The sequence below is a fragment of the Rhynchophorus ferrugineus genome, unplaced genomic scaffold (genome assembly GCF_030347505.1).
Source record: "Rhynchophorus ferrugineus isolate W39M unplaced genomic scaffold, kcgeb_rfMv2 rfM6, whole genome shotgun sequence".
Classification (NCBI taxonomy): domain Eukaryota; kingdom Metazoa; phylum Arthropoda; class Insecta; order Coleoptera; family Curculionidae; genus Rhynchophorus; species Rhynchophorus ferrugineus.
Genome location: NW_027472585.1, coordinates 10,558,546 through 10,581,251, shown reverse-complemented (window position 1 = coordinate 10,581,251; position 22,706 = coordinate 10,558,546). Strand labels below are relative to the sequence as shown.

The window sequence follows — 22,706 nt, the reverse complement described above, 5'->3', positions numbered from 1 at the left end:
AAAAATGTAATATGACAGCATATCATGATTGGAGCCTTTATACACTGAATAACTGAATTAATACTAATTGAGGAATTGTTATTTTATGTTGAAAAATATTAAAACCTATTTTAACAATTAACTTTGTTTAACAGTTATTACTTAATACGTACGAATGTTTATCAAAAATTCAGACAATTACGTAATATTAAGGAAAAAAATATCTAGCTGATATGCTCCAGATGGGCTTTTTTTTTCGCTGCGCCTATTCTATGTTACCTGAAAGATTACACAATGCTATCAAAAACAATCAACGTTTACAATCATGGATTCGTCGTTATATATTTCTTTATTAAACAAATTTGCTGAAAAATCGCTAAAAATTAAGTCATACATCTATCAAGGGTTACAGATATTAATAACTAACATGTATTTTTCATACCCTTTTGCAAAACGCACATTGGGCTTAAAGAGTTGGTTTTACTAATGGTACTGTTACTCAATAGTATTACAAAATAAATTGTTTAATTACCATTTACTTTTTTTAAAATATTATTGATAGAACAGACAACCCTAATATAATCTTAAGCCACCAGAAAATTAATGTTTCTTCCCTCGAATAACAAGTTTTCGTCTTGTAATAATAATCATCTGATGCATTGACTAGAGATTAACTACGCTACAGCTTTATCAGTGGTAAAATATAGATCATATACCATCATTCCTCCAACTTTTTGTCATATTTCTGATAACATTGCGTTAACATGGAAGAACAGTGTTGGTATGGCAGCAATCCGTTCATCCATGTATTTTCGCATTTCATCGGAATTTCGAAATCATGTGTCAGCCGAACCATGCTACCTTCATCTAAACAAGCAGAAATTAGAAGAAATCCTTGACAGCTCTTCTGTAGTCGGGCATTATCATTCAAGAGGATGGCTTTGTGTCTGTTAATCACTATTGCTGATCTTTTTTTGGAAAAATTCATTGTACAAGTTGTTCAATTGAACTGGGGAGATATCTGTACAAAGAGTTTTGCTCGTCATACACACATGGCTGATCCTATCATATGCAATTCCAGATTTTAAGGCCATAAATATTCTGATTCGGTATCGATATGAAAAGATCTCTTGGGCTAACGCTCAATTTTTATACGTGAAATAGTTTAGTAGTTTAGAAAAGCCATTTTTGATCACCAGTCATAGTACACTACAAGAACTGTTCTTTTTAATAGTGCGAATATTAGATTGCCAAATTTCTTTAGCTGCGTCGTCTGCTATATTATCTGAATTCGTCATTAAATATTTTTATTAAGTAAATTTGCTGAAAATTTGGTAAAAATTAAGTCATATATTTACCAAGGGTTAAGAATTAAAGACCATTTAAAAAAGTAAATATATATTTTATTTATCTACACCAAATTATAATCTATAAGTCTTACAGATATTAATAACTAACATGTATTTTACATACTCTTTTACAAAACTCACCACATTGGGCTTAGAGGTTGGTTTTACCAATTATTCTGTTACTAAATAGTATTACAAAATAAATTGTTTAGTTACCATTTCCTTTTTTTTAATTATACTGATACAACAGCAAGCCCTAATATAATCAGACGAATATGTGCATCAGAAAAGGAAAATAGAGTGAGAAAAATAGAGGAAGCCACAACAAAATTGATGTTTCTCCCCCCGAATAACAGCAGATTTTCGTCTTGACGACGCTTTTCAGTCGACCTCCAGTTTCCTGAAGTTGCCGGTGACACCGCACAGGGCGTCCTTCTCCGAGCCGCAGGACACGCCGTTCCTCTTCAGCGCGGACACGGCTCCCTCTTTCTCCCGCCTGCTGAACAATTCCTCATTTACGGCCATCTCATCGTGGGACATGAGCGTGGGGTGCGATTTCTTCAGTTCTTCTTTCCACAGTTCTGGAAAATTAAACGCGGAAGTTAAACGGCATTAATTGCGACCCATTGATGGTGAAATTCTCGGTCCGAGACCGTGGAGGACGTGGCGAGAACGTCAAGGAGGGGCCGCGAGGTTTTGCGATTTAAAAAGTCGAAAGTAAAAGTTTCCGGAGTTGGATCTGAAGTTTCCCCCAGCTTTTTATGTTGCTTTTAAATGATATTATATTACAAACTTAATAAAAAAATCATTCATTATTCATGAATTAATCTCAAATGGATCCTAATAAGCGAGAATTTCATAATAGTTATATCTACTTGCTGGTACTATGAATAGATGTTGATGGATGTAGAGGATTTATAGAAACTGTAATTTTATAATTTATCAAAATAACAATGTGAATTGCATTTCCTATTGCAGTTTGTAAATTCATAATAGTCCCGAAGATGTTGGACACGTGTTAGGCGCTTTATTATTTATTCTGTTATCCATATTTCTTTATAATAAGTTGCCTTAATCTATTATACGTTAACTATTAGAATACATGTAAACGATGTTTAACTAATTACTATTAATATTAATTAATATATGTTTAACTAGTTATTATGTTTAACTATTAATAGCTTAAACAATTGTCAAATATAATTGTCTAGTTTAGATAAGTCTAGTAGTCTAATTTATTAAGCCATTTAACTGTTTTTATCATATTTGTGCCAACAAAAATGAATCAAGAATATAAACAGTCAAGTATCAAAAACAAGACTCAGTCAAGTATCAAAAATCAGTCAGCAACCAATGAAGAAAATGGGCGATTTTCATCAGAAACCATCTCGCAGAATAGATCATTTCCATTCGAAGCAGATAATCAAACAGTAGAGTTCTCGCCAGTTACTTGTAGGGTCAGTAGTTGGATCCGAGGACAAAATCGGCGTTAAGATAAGAGAAAACCAGCTACACAATTCAGTAAGTTAATTCCAAACTCTCAACAACAACTGGGGTGGAATTAGTGTTTTCCGCCAAGTGCAAAAGTCCAAAACATAACATGTAATTGCTACGGTTTAAAAGTCATTTGTTAACGAACTTGAGGAAAGTATCAGTTATTGTTATTAACAATGCATGATACCATACTGGTATGTATATGTTCGTGTATATTTGTCACCCAGACATTATATACTATTATTAGATTTAACAGTGCAGAAAGTATCTTTAGGTTTTCGTCGTTTTCATAAGCATGAAAAGAACTAAAAACACCAAATTGGCAATAAACTCAAATCTGACACCTAAATGCTGTTCACTCTTATGTCTTAATGTTAAAAATAAAATTTTATTTACACATACTCAAATCTGAAGTTGTACTGACTTAACTTTACAACGTATTATAAATTTAAGTAATGTGCCCAAAATCCTTTAAATATAGAATAATAAAACACAGCTTTCCAAATCCATAAAACGAGAATAGTGTGTCCGACACTAAAATAGATACTTGAGGACAGAGAACTAAAACCTTGAATATCTCGAGTATAACTGAACGAAGGATACAGGAAGGTGATCACAACTGAACAAGCTTTAATGAGCATAAATCATGAAAAACATGAAAGAGTGCCCGAGTCAAAATTAATGCCCCTGTATTAATACTAGATCTATTACGAGGGTTTCAACAGACTGAATTAACAGAGAAAAACGTGTCTACATCAAAAATCGTCGGTGGTTAAAAATAGAAGGTGAAAAGAAGTTTCTAAAACTATATTAAGCGCGTGGAATAGTACTCCGCATTTTTTAAATTGTAAAATACATTTCTATCATTAGTTTTTGGGGAATTACATTAGATGTTTAGTTGCAATTCGTTAGTAACGTTTTAACAAAAGATGGTGTAGATAATACGACATTACTTCCAATATTCACGAACAACATTCCGTTGCTTACAAAGTCACTTTTACTAAACATCTATTGGTTCATGGTTAAAAAATCACTAGAAATATTAGTAATGTCTAAATTTGATTACTCGTTTTAAGCAAATTCGAACAAAATTCGGTTATATGTAGCGTTGGGAACTATGGACTGAAAACAGTCGATAGCCCTAAAACTCAAAACCAACTAGCGACTGAAAATAGTAATTACTATTTTAGTCAAATGTACGCTTCAATACGAAATAATTGTTTGATCCTCTATGTTCTCCTCACCATTCATTTTAAATATTTTAATGGCAAGAGGCAGAATATTTTAACATTTGGAAAGTAATAATGGTATAATATAAGAAAAGTAATTGGTTTATTTTTATTTTATTCCAAGGTGTGCTTATGAGTTTTTGTTTTTTTTTTCCAACCGTGTCATAGGTGAGACTGATTCTTCTTCGGAACTTTCTTTAGAAAGGAAAAAGAAAGAGGTAATTGCTGGTTCAAAAGGATCTCTTACGTTCAAAAGAACAGTTTCATTTTAAATGCAGAAGATTTGATATATAAACTACGGAATACTACTTATTCTGTGTTATACTTAACAATATGTTATACTTATACTTGATTGTAAAGAGGAATGGAGTAATATTTATCAACTATTTAAATATCGCACCCTTTTTAAATTCAACATTAATTCTATTAATCTCTAGTAAAGAATATTTTAAATATATTGTTCGTTGAAACTTCAACGAAAGGAGTTTTAATATTCAAAAGGTTTCAACAAATATCGAGAGATTTAGAAAATCAAAAAAGTGAATAAAAAAAGACGTTGTAGTTGCCAAGATAACATAAATGCAGTGAACATTATTTTACACTTTGTCTATCAAAATATTCTTCTTTTTATCATATTACATTCTTAAATAATATTGAAAACTAAAGTTCCAAAATGCAACCAATATATTGTTATTTACAATCATACTACAAACATAGAAAAAAACATAGAACTATATATATATATTACATTTATATGTAATATATATGTCTGTAACATGTAAGCATAAATTCGCCACATTATTATCATCGTCGTGGCTAGTACGGCAAAGCCAGAATGTTAAAAACCAGACGAATGAAAATAGTCTGACCGAAAATAGCGACTGAAAGTACTCGACTGAAACATTTGATAGTAAATAGTAGTTAAATCAGTTGGACCGAAGGTAGCAACTGAAACAGTCGATAATAAAAAGTTGTCAAATCAGTTAGTCACTTACTAAACAGTCGATAGTCATTTTCACTCGATAGTTCCCAACGCTAGCTATAAGCAATTAGAAAAATTGCTGGATGAGGAGTGATCAAGTTTCAAACACCTCAATAACTATCTAAATCATTCAGAGTTAAATTATCAACTATAGGCAAATGCTTAAAGGTCTTAATGAAACAAGACTGGCAACAATGGTGGATATTAGTTCAGATATTCATCATTATCAATTCAAAGCAAGCGCTGAAAAAAGCGCTTTCTCTAAACGTTCCATATGCTGCCAGTATACATTTAATGTTTTTATAAAATTGACATAATGATATGTTTATGAAGAGGGTAGCGAAGGTCCAAGAGGAAAAATTGGGGTGGTGGACAAAGAGAGGATGCAACAACCAATTCCAGCCCTAGACAGAAGATCTGCAATTATGCGGGAGGTACGAGTGGAGTAACTAGAGATAAGACGGTCCAGGACGGGTGGATGACTCCAAGTTGAGGTCAGGTTTACGTTTACAGCGAACAGTAAAATTAAATCACTACGATAAGAAAGTGGTGTAAAATATTAATGATTTTTCTTTAAAGATTAGCAAAAAGTATTAATCCCAATGCTTATTATTGATTAAAATTTATTAAAATACTTGAAAGCGTGAATTACTTTTGTACCACTCGAATACCACAATGGAAATTTTAATCACTTTCAGATAATTATAATTACGCTCAATATTTACATTAAAACCAAAACAAAAGATCTTCTTCCCAACGACCCCTCGTATCGGATTCGAAGTAACACCCCATTGTCTTTTCTCCCTTTTATGTATCTCCGATTCCAATAAATACCATCTTCATTCCCCTTAAAGGGACTTCAATCTTTTTTTATTGTGTTCATTTCGAATTCTCCCTGTTAATCTACCATATTAAATCACATTACTTTATATACACCCGCATTTACTTTTGATTGAAATACATCATCCGACAGCAGGATTTGTATCTTTTGTTTTTTTTAATTAAAGGCTTCAATCAAGGATTACGAAATTTGTTATGTTTGAGTCTATTTGTCTGTCTTATTCATAAAATCATATACGGAATTTTAAAAGTTTATAATGGCCACATGATGGAAAACTACTATTCGAAAACTTCGAAAAACTATGATAAAAGTGAATACCAAGAAACAGAGATTATAAAAATCATAGAATAATAGAAGGCTGTTTGAAGATGATCATCATTTGTGAGCAGTGTTGTAAATGAAAAGACCTATATTCGAATAAGAAAAATGGATTTAATTTAGATGATCTCCATCCCTCCAAATATTACGAGCATGAATTAAAATATGATAAAAAGTAATTCTTTCAGTTCATGAACCAACCTTTATTTGAAGAGACATCGCCAGGCTAAAAAGGATATATATAAATCTTTCGACTCTCTTATGTGCAATTCGATTTTTTATCTTGAGGTGTTTGAGAAGCCAGTTGAAGACAATCAAGAAAAACCATTAGTTTATGTCTCTGTTAATCAAAAACATTAAACTGTTCAATGATTTTGCGGAGGTTAAACAGAACTTTCCGAGAAAAATTAATTTTTATTTGTGAGCACCGACTTTTTCGGTATATTTTTCATATTAATATGAATGTATGAATTTATTCCAATGATTATCCAAATTGTGGATCATATTATTGTAGTGCTTTAACTAAAATACTGCAAAATACTTTTCTACGTCAGCTATGAGCTTTTTGTATGATGAAAATCGTTTTCCATCAAAAAGCCAGAAGTCTGGGGAAGCTAAATATTGCGAATACAGTGGGTTTTCGAAACAAAAGCATTTGGCAGGGGTTTTACAAATGGTTTTGTTTAGATGTATGAGCAGATATGTTATTTTTCTTCTGGAAACCGAGTTTTTTAAAGTTGTTATACGTTGTACTGCGTATTTAATATAATAATACAATATAAATATATGAATTTATTGCAATAATTATCCAAATTAAAGATTATCGATGGAGCATTCATTGATAAATATAGCACCATTTGTTTAGTTAGTTAAAAGTTAAATAGATATTTCAGAAGTTCATTTTTGTCATATTTTTGTGTTTCTGGGAAAATACATCGCAGGCTCTAGGAAAATTTTGTGATATTTATGACGACAGGTGCTTCAGTAGATTGGATTGCTAGTTTTCATTACAAAAAACCCCGGATATTTCAAAAAATATTCGAACTTTCATTTGAAAATCGTAGCTGAGATGCTTTACAAGCTATTATAAAGATTACATTGACGCCAAATAGAAAGGTTTAAAACGCACCGAGTAATAGCAGTTGTTGAAAAGGCATTAGAAGAAAATAAATACTGCACTACAATAGTTCTGGACGTCTCACAAGCTTTTGACCGGGTATGGCATTTGGGATTAATCTACAAATTGAGCAAACTGATCCCGAGAAATTAGTCGATTGCTGAAATCATATATTTTCGAAAGAAAATTTAGAGTCTCGCATAAAGGGGCATTCTCAACACTTAAACCTATTTTGGCTAGAGCCTATTTGGCCATATGGTAGTGTCTTGGGACTACTCCTGTATGCACAAATAGTACTTGGATCATTTGCCACGACACAGTTATCATGGCCAAAGATATATATCTGTCTTAGGCTGTAGAAAAAGTACAAGTAGCAGTCAACAAAATCAACAAATGGACTAAAGACTGGAAAATACAACTTAATAGCTCCCAATCTGTCCATGTTAATTTTGCGTTGCGGTGAAATGATAAAAACTTAATTATATCGCGTGTTCAGACGGAAGATACTTTCAATCGATCAATCATAAAGTTAATTTGGACCTCTGGGGTGCAAATATAGGGTTGCACTAAAACATCAAACCAACTAGTAATCCAACACACCCAAACCGAAAAGCTATCAATTGGATATACGAAGTGATCCAAGATTTCATCTTAAAATATGAAATGAAGTTGCTCAATCACAACAACGTGGAAGCAATACAGCTACTGGACAACACGCAGGAAATCAGAATATTGAAGTGAACCAAACCACACGAACTTGTTTAGTATATAAGTATATTCTTAACTTTAGCTTAAGTACTTTAATTTTATTTTAATTTGGGAAATACATACTGATTATTGTACTGTATTAATCCCGTACTCGTTGCTTATGTATTAATGCAAGAGCAACACAACAGTAGTAATAAATTAATTTGTAATTGTAAGTAAGTAATTTTGAATTAAAATTGTAATATATAATGTTAGATGTAATTAATTAAAAAAAAATGTTTGATGATTCAAATTGGTTTTAATTCATAATATGTTATATGTAGAACTTTGTAGCATTTATTTAACGAGACAAGATTATAAATTAAACATTTATTTCATAGTACAAGTTTTGTAACTTGTACAAGTATATACTTTTTTGAGAGACCTTCATGGTTAGGTATATTTGTTTAACGAAATATAAATTATATACTTATTTCATTACAAAATTTATACAAACATCTACATTTTTTTAAGATCTTCATAGGTAGGGAAATAATATTAAGGATTAAAGAACAGATCACAATATGAATTATTAATTGAATCGTGATCGGAAGTTGTCTTTATTTTAACCGTGTCGTTCAATTTGCCGAAAAGCAATTTCTGATATTTCCGGGACCTTTTTTCGTTTGCCGCCTAGTGAACCAGAATAAAAACATGAGCTGTATTTTGCTTGGGCCGTAGTGCAGAGATGGCCCGAATCCGTTTGTTATCTATGTGAGAAACCTCCGGCGTTAGAGCGAATTTAAGATAAGAGATTTTTACTCTAAGGGATAAAATGTATAGTAGTTATTTGAAAAACTGAAATTTTCTAAAAAATTCAAGAAAAAATTCGTTGCATTATATTTTTTATTTATTATTATCTTTCTTTTGTAATAACCTTTGATCTAGGTTAATTCATTTTTTTGTCACGTAAATTATTATCTGCTCTGCTCTAGCACATAGCCTTTTGTGTTCGAGGTTATTAAAGTAAAGACCGAGTATATAAATATACCAAATCAATGAAATTAATATTAACATCATTATATTAACATATAATTGGTGACCCCGACGTGATCAAAATGCCTAACAGGTAAATCCCATCAACATCACATGGTCGACGACATCCCACGAGACTAGCTTGATGGACGAAAACCACAGAAGCCCATCATGCACAACATCAACACATGAACACTCTTGCATCACGAAACGAGACACGTATGGCACCACACTTATAGGTACCCTCAAACAAATCAGAACGCCTCAAGAGGAACGACGTCCTGCTACAACTTCGATGGCAGCTGATTCCGTAAAACTCCTCGCTGAGGTTGGGATTCCCATCTCATCAGGAGTCCCTGGGCCTTTGTTTGCGTGATTGCTGGTGCACTCCGGATCCGGCACCACATAGAGGTGCGTTTCACGGCAGTTCCACTAGGATGAGTGATGCAGTTCTGGGCTATAAAAGACCATCACGACGACGTCTGGCTCTCTTTTCTTTTCTCCACCCCCTTGTAAAAGTACCACTTCCACAGCGCTACTGTACTTCCTCTACCTAACCTAATATCCTGCAATTGTCCCGTCGACCACATGTATAAATTATAAGTTAAAATAAACAAGTTTGATTCAACTAGTGTTTTTAGTTCTCATGCAAATTCCTTCCAAAAATAGTAATGAGTGTAAATAGTAATATACATTATTTTCGTATGTGAGCTACTTTTCGTTAGCTTCCACAACAGCCCAATTTGGTTTCACTGCATAAATTGGAACTCGATCCAATAATGTTAATACACGTAAGTATCAAGTTATTTTGATATCCAGTCCTGAATAAATGATTTGAAAATGTTTTTGATCGATATTTTTATGAACTCAATCGAATTATTCAAAAATTGGGCCCCAACTGGAATATTCATCTTTAACATCGAGTAAACTAATTTTGACACTGGCGTGGACACTTCAGCATTCACCACCATCAACACCAACACGATTTCCGTTGCCCTATGCTGGCTCTACTGTGCTTTACCCAAGTAAAAAAAAAATCAAAATAAATATAAAAAGGCCAATATATATTCTATAAGCTGTTAATTTCACAATAAACATACTATAGTACGGCTTCGTTGAATAAATGTTAACAGAGGTATGAAAAATATTTCCAACTCCAATACCATCTAAATAAAAATAGAGAAATTGTTTAACAGGTGGTCACACCCATTTAAGCAATGAAAGCAAAATGACGGTATAGAAATCCATCACCAAGCCAATCTGGACATGCATTAGTCATCTATGGGACACAGCAAGCAACTGCAATATTAAAATATTGGAAAAGACTTGACCAAGGCTTTAAACAAGATGCTTAGTACTCTTCAAAGCATAGGCAACAAGTATATATATATATATATATATATATATATATATATATATATGCTCAATATGCGAACAGTAAATTAGGAAATAAGCCAGCATAGCATAAACTATCGGTGGAATGAGCTGACAATGATGCCGAGTAGAATAAAAAGACAATAACACGTGAGGCTCAAGAGATGGATGATCCCCAGTCCAAGATTGAAGCTCTTATTAAAAAATAAATACAATAAATAAAGAAATTAGAAGATGGACAAAAGGACTTATTGCTTTGAGACAGATCGACTTAAAAATAATCTATTAAGAAAAACCGAAAATACTTTCTCCCCGACGTAACACCACCGCTACATTATTCACTTAAATACCATTATTATCTGGCGAAATTTAATCGAATATGCATCCATATCTCAAGGTATTAAAGGCCAGAAATTTAAATTAAACAAAAATCGAAAAACCTCCAGATTCTTCATAATCGCCTCTCCCCCATTTCGGTCCGAAAATAATCCCTCCCAGTATTATTGCCACCCCGTCGCTCCCCCCTGTCCTCCCCTGAAAATCCCCCATTTCCAATAAACACAATCTCAATTTGGCCTGAAAGCGTCCCTAAGCTTTTTATGATTCGCCTAATTCGCATTCTGCTACCCATATTAATGTTGATTCTCAACGAACTCCGTTCACATCCTTACCGATCATTTCGGCCATGGGCATCGTGCCGCCATATTCCTTCGGTAAGACGTCCCGTTCGATCTGGCCGACCTCGAGGACCTCGTCCATGCTGTTGTACAGACGGACGCGACTCTTTATTTTCTCGGAGACCAGCGTCATGCCCCAGTCGAGGACGAACTTCATGGAGGGGTGCACGTGGACGCCGTGTACTTCCTTGTGTCTCATGGGTAGAGTTTTCTTGAAGAAAGAAACAAGTTAGACATCTCCTATTTGTACGAGCATAAATTATAAACCTTACCTCGCCATTCTTTACTATGCGCACAGCTTCTCGGATCGTGAACAGCGTAAGGTAAGCGAAACCAACTCCACTACCGTCAGCGAAATGAACGAATCCCCTGACCTGGTTTTCCTCGTCCTCCATCAAAGTTTCATAGGCGATGCCATGAATTCGGCACATATCACCATTAGTAAATCTATCCAAATCAAAAACGCCTAAAAATAATTATTTTAATTAATTTTGTTAATTAACAAAGTAGTTATGAAGAAACGACACAAAGAGAAAAGAATATTTAGGAGAGGAGAAGAAAAAGAAGTCCTTAAAAGCCCTTAACCAGTCAAATATCATAGTGAACCAATGACTCTTCTCAATAACTTACTGGATCTGATCTGATCGTCCTAGACGACAATGGAAATGAAGTCTAAGATATATGACAAATTGACTTGACAACTTAGCAACGGATACTTTTGGATGATCAATTTAACAATGACAAAATAAAGAATATCAAAATATTGAAGAAAAATAATAATTTAAAAAGAAACAGAAATCGAGAGAAACTAGGAAGATCCGAAAAGTACCAAAATCATATCTAATAGAAGTCAGAAAATAAATAAATGGGGCAATTTTTTATATAAAAAGCACCTGACATACATATTACAACTAGTCGTTCACTATCTAATAAATTTTTCCAGATCCATTTATTGGGGGTTTGATGGATGATGGAAAACAGCAAACAGACTTAATTATACTGATTCAAAAAGTTTTTGTTGCTTCAATCTCCGGGTTGGTCCACCGTTATCAAGCAGTTGTAGTGCTTACACGTTTTTATGTTTTTTAAATGAGGAAAAACACCAGCCGAAGGCAGAGCAGAGACAAATTAAAAGGAATAAACTTATACATGAAGCAGGAGAGTATAGACAATAAACTTAACTTCTACACCACCATGTATATATATATATATATATAAATATATATATATATAAATAAATATATATGGTATCACATGGTGGTGTAGAAGTTAAGTTTATTGTCTTTATATATATATATATATATATATATATATATATATATATATATATATATATATATTTTCAGCATCTTTCTACATATTCGGCCTTAAACTACGTTTGTTGCCTTCAGAGCCAATATATTAAACCTTTAAAACGTTAAACCTTGGAAACCACTTCCAGCAATTACTTTTGCTTAACTGTAGATGTCTTCAAATTAAGTAAATAACTGAAACTTGTAGCTCGACTCAAAATTCGAAGTGAAAAAAAAATTAGATAAATTTATCACTAAATGCACATGCATTTTTATATTAAAAGATATTAAACTTGAACAAATATATAAATAATAAACATACTTACCAGGTCTCGTAACAATGACTCTCCTTCCTTTGCTGTCCCTTTTAGGACAAGCGAAAATGTATCCTAGATCGGTAAGTTCTTGCATCATCGGAATAGTTATATCCAAACAATTGAAGGCAACGCCGAAAGTTTGTCGAAGAAGGATGTAGCGTTCGATGGCTTCTTGGGCCTGGACGACGCTGAATTTTTTGAAACGCAAGAAACGCAATAAGAAGCGAGAATCTAGAAAATATTATTTTGTTAATAATCGTAAATATGACATGACTAGAACTATAAATATAAATATAATAGTATAAATGTAAAAACAGGTGTAAAACAGCTACATATTGCAACGTTAATAACATTATTTTCTTAAAGTGGTATGAATACTAGGTCGCTAAAGAAATCTATGAAGGAAGGAATAGTCAACATTACCAACATTGACAGAAATCATGAAAAAAAAGTTATACAAAGTTTTTAATCAACAAAGAAGGCAATGAAATAATAAAAATGACACAAACAAGGAATAGAAAGCAAGGAAGCAAGCAAAAAGAATGGTAGTAGATGAAGTGGAATTAATAAAGAAAACGAGGAATTCTCTAAAAAGAAAATAAGGAAGAAAATAAAGAGAATCGAAATATTGAGAAGTTAAAAACTAGTCACTACTAATGCTGTCTAAAACATTGAGTCCTAAATATACCAATCGGTCATTCCTTTAGGCACTGAAAAGTTAATGTGATACATTTTAATTGAAAAAATAGTATTATGTAACAGATACATAATATAATTAAATGTAAATGTAAGTATAATAATGTCGATAGCATTTTAAAAACTTTGTACTTTTAATAAAAGAACAAAATTGTCTGTTTCAGCCTCATTCATGCTTAAATAAGGTTAATTGAACAGTAATTTTAATTGTTTTTTTATTGTCTACAAAAACATCCCTCTGTTTCGCATCGTTACATAAATTAACATTCTTGTTCGACGATAAAAAAATATATATTAATGACAAATTTAAAAGAACAGGCCCTTTAAGATGCCGATGTTTTCTAAGAAATTTTAAATATCCCCGGAGAGAGCTTAGCTTCCAAGACTACAAGATTGCCAATGCAAATTACTGCATTATTAATTCCAACTGATAATTGGACATCCAAAACGTACGCTTCCTCTTGTACTGCTTGATTCTCCGATGATTTGAGTTAATTATGTCAATAAATGGATCTCGGGCCTCGAATTTACGGAGTCTCTATTTAGTACAGTTTTCTTAGAGGTTTAGCCATCAATATCTGATGGTAAATATACGCCGAATTCATTAATTAAGATTAATTAAAGATTGAGCTCTTTCTCAGATGCTAGTTCGCTATATTTTGTCGTGCGATAAGAAAATACATAAAAACATAATTATTTCAGAGAACTGTTAACTTCTTCCGATCACTCTTCAGAATTTTTATTCTTTACATCATTTTTATGTAGTTTTGTTGTAAAATAATTGTAAAATAAGTTGTAGGTATATTTCACGCTTGATAAACTTGTATCTTAATATTAATTCCACACTTTTTGTTACCTTATACTTCATTCAATGTTACAAGCTTCTCCCATTTTCGAATAATTTACAAATAAAATAGAATACACAAATAACAGGCGGGGCAAAAGTCGCGCTACCATTTTGATTGCGCGCCATCTTGGTTATATGGCGATTAGCTCAGTTTCGCTTCAACCATTATGTTGTGTAGACGTCCAAATTTTGTTATAGATAAATATAAGCCACAAGAACGAGCAGAAATAGTGACCGTATTTATTAAAAATAATCGTTCCATTATTGCCACTAAGTGGAAATTGCGTCAAAAATATCCTAATCGTCCAGTGCCTCACAAAACCACAATTTATCGTTTACGTGCGAATTTTCGACAGTACGGTACGACAGCAGACAGGCCTCGTTCTGGAAGACAACTGACGTCTCCTAACGCTGAAAATGTGGCTCTGGTACGTTATAGTATTGCAGAATCCCTAGAAACATCAATTCAGAGATGTGATTCCCAGTTACACATTTCTGCACGCAGTTTAAAGCGAATTTTGAAAACTGATTTGAAAACGTTTCCGTACAAAATTCAATTAGTCCAAAAATTGGTACCGAGGGATCCTGATCAAGGAGTTGTGTACAGTAATGCAATCCTAAGGCTATCTGGTGAAATTGAAGGTTTTTCGTCTAAATTGATAATCAGCCATGAAGCCCATTTTCTTCTCAGTGGCCACGTCAATAAACAGAACAGTCGGTTTTGGGGAACACAGAATCCTCAATGAATTCATGAAATCATCATTGCATCCACTAAAAACAACTGTATGAAGTGGTATTCATCATTGGTCCATATTTTTTAAAAATGACCAAGGTGTTGCTGTTACTATTACTGCCGAACGTTACCAAGACATGATTCGAAATTTTTTTGTGCCTAAAATGGAGAAGCAAGAACTCGAGCATATATGGTTTCAGCAAGATGGGGCCACAGCACACACAGCTCGTTCAACAATTCAATTACTGAATGACGTTTTTCCACGAAGACTAATTTCACGAAGTGGCGATTTAGCATAGCCAGCCAGATCTCCAGGTTTAATATCACCAGACTTTAAAAGCCTCAAACGATTCAACATCTTAAAGACAATATTCGTCACGAAATTGAAGAAATTCAGCCTCAGATATTGCAGGATATCATGAGAAATGCATTAAAAGAGCCGAAAGTTGCATAGCGAATCGCGATCACCACTTAATCGATATAATTTTTCAATCATAAGGAAAAAAATATATAAATCCAAAGACCAAATAAACTTTTTATGAAAACTAAACTTACTTATCTTTTCCTTAGGCAAAGTTTCCTGAGCAAAATTATAAGCAATCAAAGTGGTAGCAGGACTTTTGTCCCCCGTTATAGTTCGAATTATAATTAAAAACAAAAACAAATATTTAACGTACCTAATCTGCAATTCTTTATTTTAGGATTTTGTCGAATCCACTCTCTCAGACATTCCAGAGCTGAGTTTCGCGTCCTCTCATCTTCTCTGAGTTCCTGTCTAGCGATCTCCTGAGTCTCCACAGACAACGGACACACGTAAACATCTGGTTCAGTCACCCACTTTCTGTCTGACATTATCGCCGCTTTCTCTAATAAAAATATGGAATTAGTTAAAAAATTGTTGCACATCTTACATACACAAAAAATGTAAGCAATAGATAAAAATAAAGTGAAATCTCAAATAAACATATAGAATATTCTATGAACGAAACTGTACAAAGTTGCGATAACATTATGTAACTTATACGCGATCTTTTTATTACTTAGTACCAAAGTTATGGTAATTTTTATAGATGTTATAGTTTTGAGCAAACCTTTCTGTAGCTCCTTTTCCGTATATTGTATTACAAATAGAAAACAGTTTGATCGTTAAACAAACACAGTTGGTTGTCATTCTGCACAACATATAGCAACAATTACATGTTTAAAAATGTTTAATTGTTAATAAAATGCTTTTTTTTGCTAAATTGTCTCACTTGTGATAGTGGTCGAAAACGCATTTTTATTGTTTATTAATTAGTGACGATGGTAGATTCAATCCGAAATATTATATTAGACAGAAGTCAGAAAATATCAGATTGAAAATCAAAGAACTGGTTAGTCGGAAGATACTCCTAACTTGACCTAAGATGTTTTATCAGCCAATTATAATGCTGACTAGTAGTCCAACGCCGCCAAAAAAAAGTTCTTTGATTAATTACCAATACTTATCACTGCCTAACCAACTAATCAACAAAGAACCAAGAACGAAGTTATCCAAGATTTCACCATAAATATGAAACAAAGTTACTAAAATACAACAGGTTGGAAGCAATACTTGACAAAGTGCAGGAAATTCAATATTGAAACGAACTATACCAGTTTAAGTGTTTCTCTTAGATTCAGCTTTAGTATATGCTGATGTATTTATCCCGTACCATATTGCTGTGTATTGATGCAAGTACAACAGAATAACAATAATAAATTAATTTGTAAATTATGATTATACTAATCATATATAATATAAAAATAAGCTACTGATGGCTATGATCTTAAAATTTGACGAAGAAAATTCAATTTACTTTTTAATGGTTTGGCAATCTTATACATAACTTTAAAGAAACATTTTCAACATTTCCTATGTTTACATTGAAAAAAAACATTAAATTTAGCATTTCCTTATAAAAACTTGGTATGTTTCGTGATTTACTTCCTCAAAATAACCGCTACTTAAACAAATAAACATCTAATATAATTACATCAGTCGATCTATACTCGGTAATAATAAATAAAGTGAAATTTTTATGTTCATACTGACATAACTGGAGGAAGAACAAAATAAAATTATTATATATTCTGTATAAAAATTATTCGATATTTATAGTTTTAACGAGGCACTTAGAAAATATTACAATCATTTTTTTTAAGTTGGTTAACTGTAATGAGTTAGCATGCGAAATGTTGGCGACATCTGCCACTTGCTTTGCTAGCATCTGCTATTGATAATAATAATCTTATGTTATTGACGTTGTTAATGACTATTTTAATCGATCGATATTTATAACGAAATTTTGTCATTTAGTTTTTTCTTTTTATCAAGAAAATTGAATGTTTTGGTGCTCCAAGAAAGAGGATGAACTTAAAACTTATTGTGGACCAATTCATTGATTTGCTGGACGTGATCGAAAGATATTGAGGGGCGATCGGAACTTCCATCGTCTTCCATATGTTCCTTCTGCCAAGGCTGGAGAAGGCGACAAACCATTTTGGAAAAAAATTACTGAATTCCAAATTCATCTAAAACACAAGCCTATGTCTCAATCACTTTCGTAACATAATGACTGTTTTTAAGTTTAATATGCATTGCCACGGGGCTGACTCTGAAAACAAGTCCGATAAAAAACATCAAACGTGCAAAATTCACAACAAGAACATGACAATAAATGTATCCACCAAACACCATACTCTGATAACAAGTATAGCATCATGTAATTTTTTCCGGTAAGAAAGTTAAAACACAACAAGAAATTAATTTTGAAATGATTACAGAAAACTGTCAGCCCATAAAAGATATGTAGGGGTTTGGGGCCATATAAAACCTTCCCTAAAAAAAACAAAATATATTTCGATAAATATGCACTAATTTATTCATCTTCTAATAATCAAATCCTGATATATTGTGTACTGAAGATCCAGTGAATACAATAAATATCAAATATAGTCTATTCAAAGTTTGTTTTTATATGCGTAATCAAGATGTTTAATGTGTTGCCTGTCGCAATTTGTAAATTCGTCTTAGAATCAGACAATATTTTCCTTCTCATTTTATTCCAGTTAAAAAGGAACACAATGCAGTTTGATTAGTTCGAACACATAAACAAATGAGACTTCAAAGTCTTGAACTTCTTGAAAGCAATAGTGATTATTGAGAGGTTATAACTCTAACGTATAAACTATTGTGGCTGTATAATTAACTATAGTTCTAGATGTATTATAACGTTAAATATATTTGACAAAATGTTTGTTCAATTATTTTATTTAGATTAGAATTTTGTTGTATGTCAAAGCCAAACTGAACTAAAACTCAGAGTTGATGCGGCAACATTGCGAAGTTTTGACGTCATAAATTTCGATGACGCATATACAAATAAACTATGAATTGACTATAGCTTCGATCTGAAATATAAATAGCCGGTAATAAAGTAATCCACTGTGTCGAAATAGTTACCCTTGCTGGATAGCTGTCAAATTTTCATGATAATTCGCTAAGTAGATATGACTAATAATTTTTATGATGCAATGAAAATTAAAACTTACAAAAATCAATTGTAATAGTATAAGTTGTTACGATTTTAATATTGAAAATGAAGTAGCCGAGCTTAATTAACAATCCTGGACCCTCAATAGATATCAGGCAAAAATGTTATACTCCAAAGATAATAGTTTGATCGCCTTCAAGACTGTTCGCTTAAACGGTTGTTTCCATTGATTTCAAAAATAACCTTCAAACCCTTCTTCCATTCGGTTTCAATATCCTCAGTCGACTGGATAGGAGTTCCATAAATTTGTTTTTTTGGCTTTAGAGAATATCCGAAAAATTAACAGAGCTAAATCCGGGGGAGAGGGAGGTTGCAAGGTAAAAGAAAATTAAAACCTAAATTCTAATCAAAAAGCGGATGATACAATGTCGCATAAAGTTCCAAAAGATGGTGGATTAGAGTAAAAAATAACAAGAAGAAAAGGAATATAGCGGAAACCAAATCACCGAAACCCATTGTTCCACCTGATAAAAAACAAAACAATATAGCCTCACAGTTACAATCAAAACCTAACCATAAACCATCACCGATTATATTTGCAGGTGCCAGGAATCAGGAGGTTATATATACAGTATTTAATCAGGTAGTGGATACAAAGTTCCAAACTAAAATAATGAAAAATAATACGGTTAAAATAAATGTATCCACTGACATTCTTATGAAAACAAACAGAATATTCATCACTCCTTCAATCACTTCACCGCTTCATCAAGCAATAAACATTATAAATAACTTACGTAGCCAAGGGCTACAAGCCCGGAATGCTACACCTAAACCTAAACCACCTAAAATCCCCAGAACAGCCACGAAAAATGAGATAATGAACAAGATTTTAAACTATACAGTCAAGTTGTGGAAATAATGGATCCAGCCGATAGACAACAGCTTAAAAATTCCGACGAAATACTAAGACAAATAATGCAAAACCAAAACCTGCGACTTAATGCAATTGAGATCAGCATTAAAATACTTAACTCCCAATAATAACCACGTTTCGTATGATGGGGTGAAGTTTAACGGGTTGATCAACACATGCAAATGTAAAGTGATTCAGTGGAAGATAGCTTAATTGTACTTGTTTGTTAGTAGCTTAAGTTAAATTAATTTAAAAAAAGAAAAGTTTTAAAAAATGAGTAAACCAAGAGTTATCAGCCCATAATATATAGAGTAACATTTTAAAAAGTTTTAAAAACGACCGTCTGAACATCATCAGCATAATAATTCATTCAATTACCATCCAAGAAACAACAAGAATTAAATAATATTTATTACACAATGTTGTCGAAAGATTTTGAAGGAGACGTGCAGGGTAAAATTTGTCATCGTATGTGTGGGCATAGTCTTTAAGGCGAGACAAAACAAAGACCAAAAGAGAAGAAAGAACGTCAGATCGAACGAGAGATACGAAGTGAAAGCGACTGACGTAACGCATAAACGTAACATGTTACATCATTTAAAGCGCGAGTGTACCGTTCTACATTTGTTCTTTTACTGGGTCATTGGGTTTTTGTTACATGACGGCGCGAAAATTATGTTTAATCGGTGTTCAATGGTCGATTCCGCATTACAACTGACATAATGTACTAACAGGAAGGTGTCACAGCAATGCGATCGTAGAACAAGTCCCCTTTCAACATCAGTGGCCTTTTTATATTAACAGGACAATATTTTTGAATAAACAGAATTGTGCATTAATTTTAAGGCATATAACATGTTATATGGAAGTTTCCGTAATTATTATAAAATGAAAGAACCAAACAGCGGTGCTTCAATTGTGCGAATGTTAAAGTGTCTTGAATTTCCACCAAAAAGCTGCTGAAGAACGAGTTGCATTTATAAACAGGGTACATGTTTTATGAAGCAACACACTTTATGTATTCATCAAAAAATTTAAAACGTCAGGTGAGATCCAGACATTGCTCTGTCCTACTGGTATAACCCAGACATTACTCTGTCCTTTTGAAGATCTGGATCTGATTCTGAAGAATAAATCAAAACTGAGAATTATCCTTTTCCTTTTGCTTCTAAGAGTCAACAGTTCTAATTACCATTAATACCATTAATTTGAACGATATCGAAACATTGTTCTTTTTGATAATAGTTACTTACAGAAACAAAAATTAATTATGTATGTGAATTACTTTTTCTCATCCTTCACTAATTAAATTACAATATCGCAAAGTTAAAAAAGAAAAATTTTAAAAATATGTAAAACAAATATCATTTTATTTAAGCAATCTATTTTTCTAATTTCTAATTCTAATTTTAAAGAAAACTGTTTTCAATTATATTTTACGAAGGCATCATGTAACTAATTTTTAAAAAATGATGGATTAACATACCACATTAACAAAACAGAACTATACATTATTTAAATAAAACTGGCCATTACAATAATAACAATAGTGAATATAATATTTTGTGTAAAGTTGTTTAATTAATATTAATAAGTGATTATATAGTAATTACAAATATTATTTATGCCAATAAATAAATAGTATAAATATAAAAAGTCATATAAAGGTATTACTTATGTTAATAACCATTATAAATATTATTAATTAATAACACTATAAAATATATTTTCATGTCAATGTAATCTCTTAAGGTGTCAATATACAATTTTAATGTTATTAACTGGTATGTATATATATATATATATATATATATATATATATATATATATATATATATATATGTATATATATATATATATATATATATATATATATATATATATATATATATGTATATATATATATATATATATATATATATATATATATATATATATATATATATATATATATATATATATATATGAAAAAGTTAATTTGAAAAATGAAAATTCTCCCCAGCTCCGTTTAAACGTATCATAACAATAAGAAACTTACTTGGAATCCAAAAATTATAAATATAAATCTAAAGTTTTCTGCTAGTAGCACTGACGCCGAAAAACAGCAACCAATATCGGATCGCAGAGACAGCTAACTAACCCCCTTGCTCGGAATCAAATCACTTTTAAATTTGTTCCATCGCCAAAGAAACGGCTATCGGTCAGCCCCCCTAAATGCTAACCGACCTGTATCGCCAGTAATTCCATCTCGCACTTTTGCTTTCATAACTCGTGGCGTCACCATAGAATAGTTACGTGTTGTTTTTTCTTAATAATTAAAAAAGTCTTAAAACATTTTAAGTGTTTATTTAATGCGAAATATGGTGTTTGAGGTAATTTATAGTTTTTTTTGAATTATATACATTGTTGTCTTAAGTACTGTTCATTGAAATCTTACTTTTCCCATATTTCTTTTAACATTTGAATTTCATATAGAAAAACAACTTCAGGCACCACTGATAAGTGCTATATCTAATGAAAATACCAGATAGAGAACTTCTCATTTAAATATTCTCATGTAGCATTGACTAACTTTACAATCACTTACTCGAGAATTGTCATGTTGCAAATTATCTTTATAAGTTTTCTTGGACTCTACCAACTGTGTCGAAAACATCAAAAGTAAAAAGATTTAGTTACTAACAGGTCAATTGAAAAGTCCTGGGCCTGACACATAGATGGCGCTACTAGAATTAAATCCATATGTTTTTTAGTTAGCCCTAACCCTCAAAAGATGCGTGTATAAATTTAACATTCTTCCTAACAATTTTCCATTCTGTCGGATCATTAGTTTGTGAATTATAGCATTTGGAGTGAAGCAACATTTGTTGTTGTGAAAAAATTTAATAAAAAGGAATTTCGCGTGTTGATAAAATATTGCTTTTTGAAGGGAAAAAATACAGTTGAAGAAAAAACTTGGCTTGATTCCGAGTTTCCGGACACTGCCCCAGGAAAATCAACCATTATGGATTGATATGCTATGTTTAGATGTGATGAAATGCGCACCGAAAACGGTGAATGCAGTGGACGCCCAAAAGAGGTTGTTACCGACGAAAACATTTAAAAAATCCACAAAATGATTTTGAATGACCGTAAATTGAAATTGAATGAAATAGCAGACACTCTAAACATATCAACTGAACATGCACATCATATAACTCACGAATATTTGGGTATGAAAAAGCTCTGTGCAAAGTGGGTGTAGCGCGAACTCACTTTTGACCAAAAATAACGACGAGTTGATGATTCGAAGCAGTATTTGAAGATGA

At 32.2% G+C, this 22,706-nt stretch overlaps 1 protein-coding gene across 1 annotated transcript; it reads right to left on the bottom strand.

Annotated features, from left to right (window-relative positions):
* Positions 1 to 1,574: 1,574 nt before the first annotated feature.
* On the bottom strand, positions 1,575 to 21,558 carry LOC143199169 (alpha-tocopherol transfer protein-like). Its single transcript, XM_076408988.1, has 6 exons — positions 21,437 to 21,558; positions 15,645 to 15,833; positions 12,701 to 12,922; positions 11,355 to 11,548; positions 11,077 to 11,293; positions 1,575 to 1,909 (listed from the first exon to the last, which is right to left on the bottom strand). The coding sequence occupies exons 2-6, from the start codon at positions 15,817 to 15,819 to the stop codon at positions 1,710 to 1,712; spliced, it is 1,008 nt and encodes a 335-aa protein (XP_076265103.1). The 5' UTR covers positions 15,820 to 15,833; positions 21,437 to 21,558; the 3' UTR covers positions 1,575 to 1,709.
* Between the last annotated feature and the right edge of the window lie 1,148 nt (positions 21,559 to 22,706).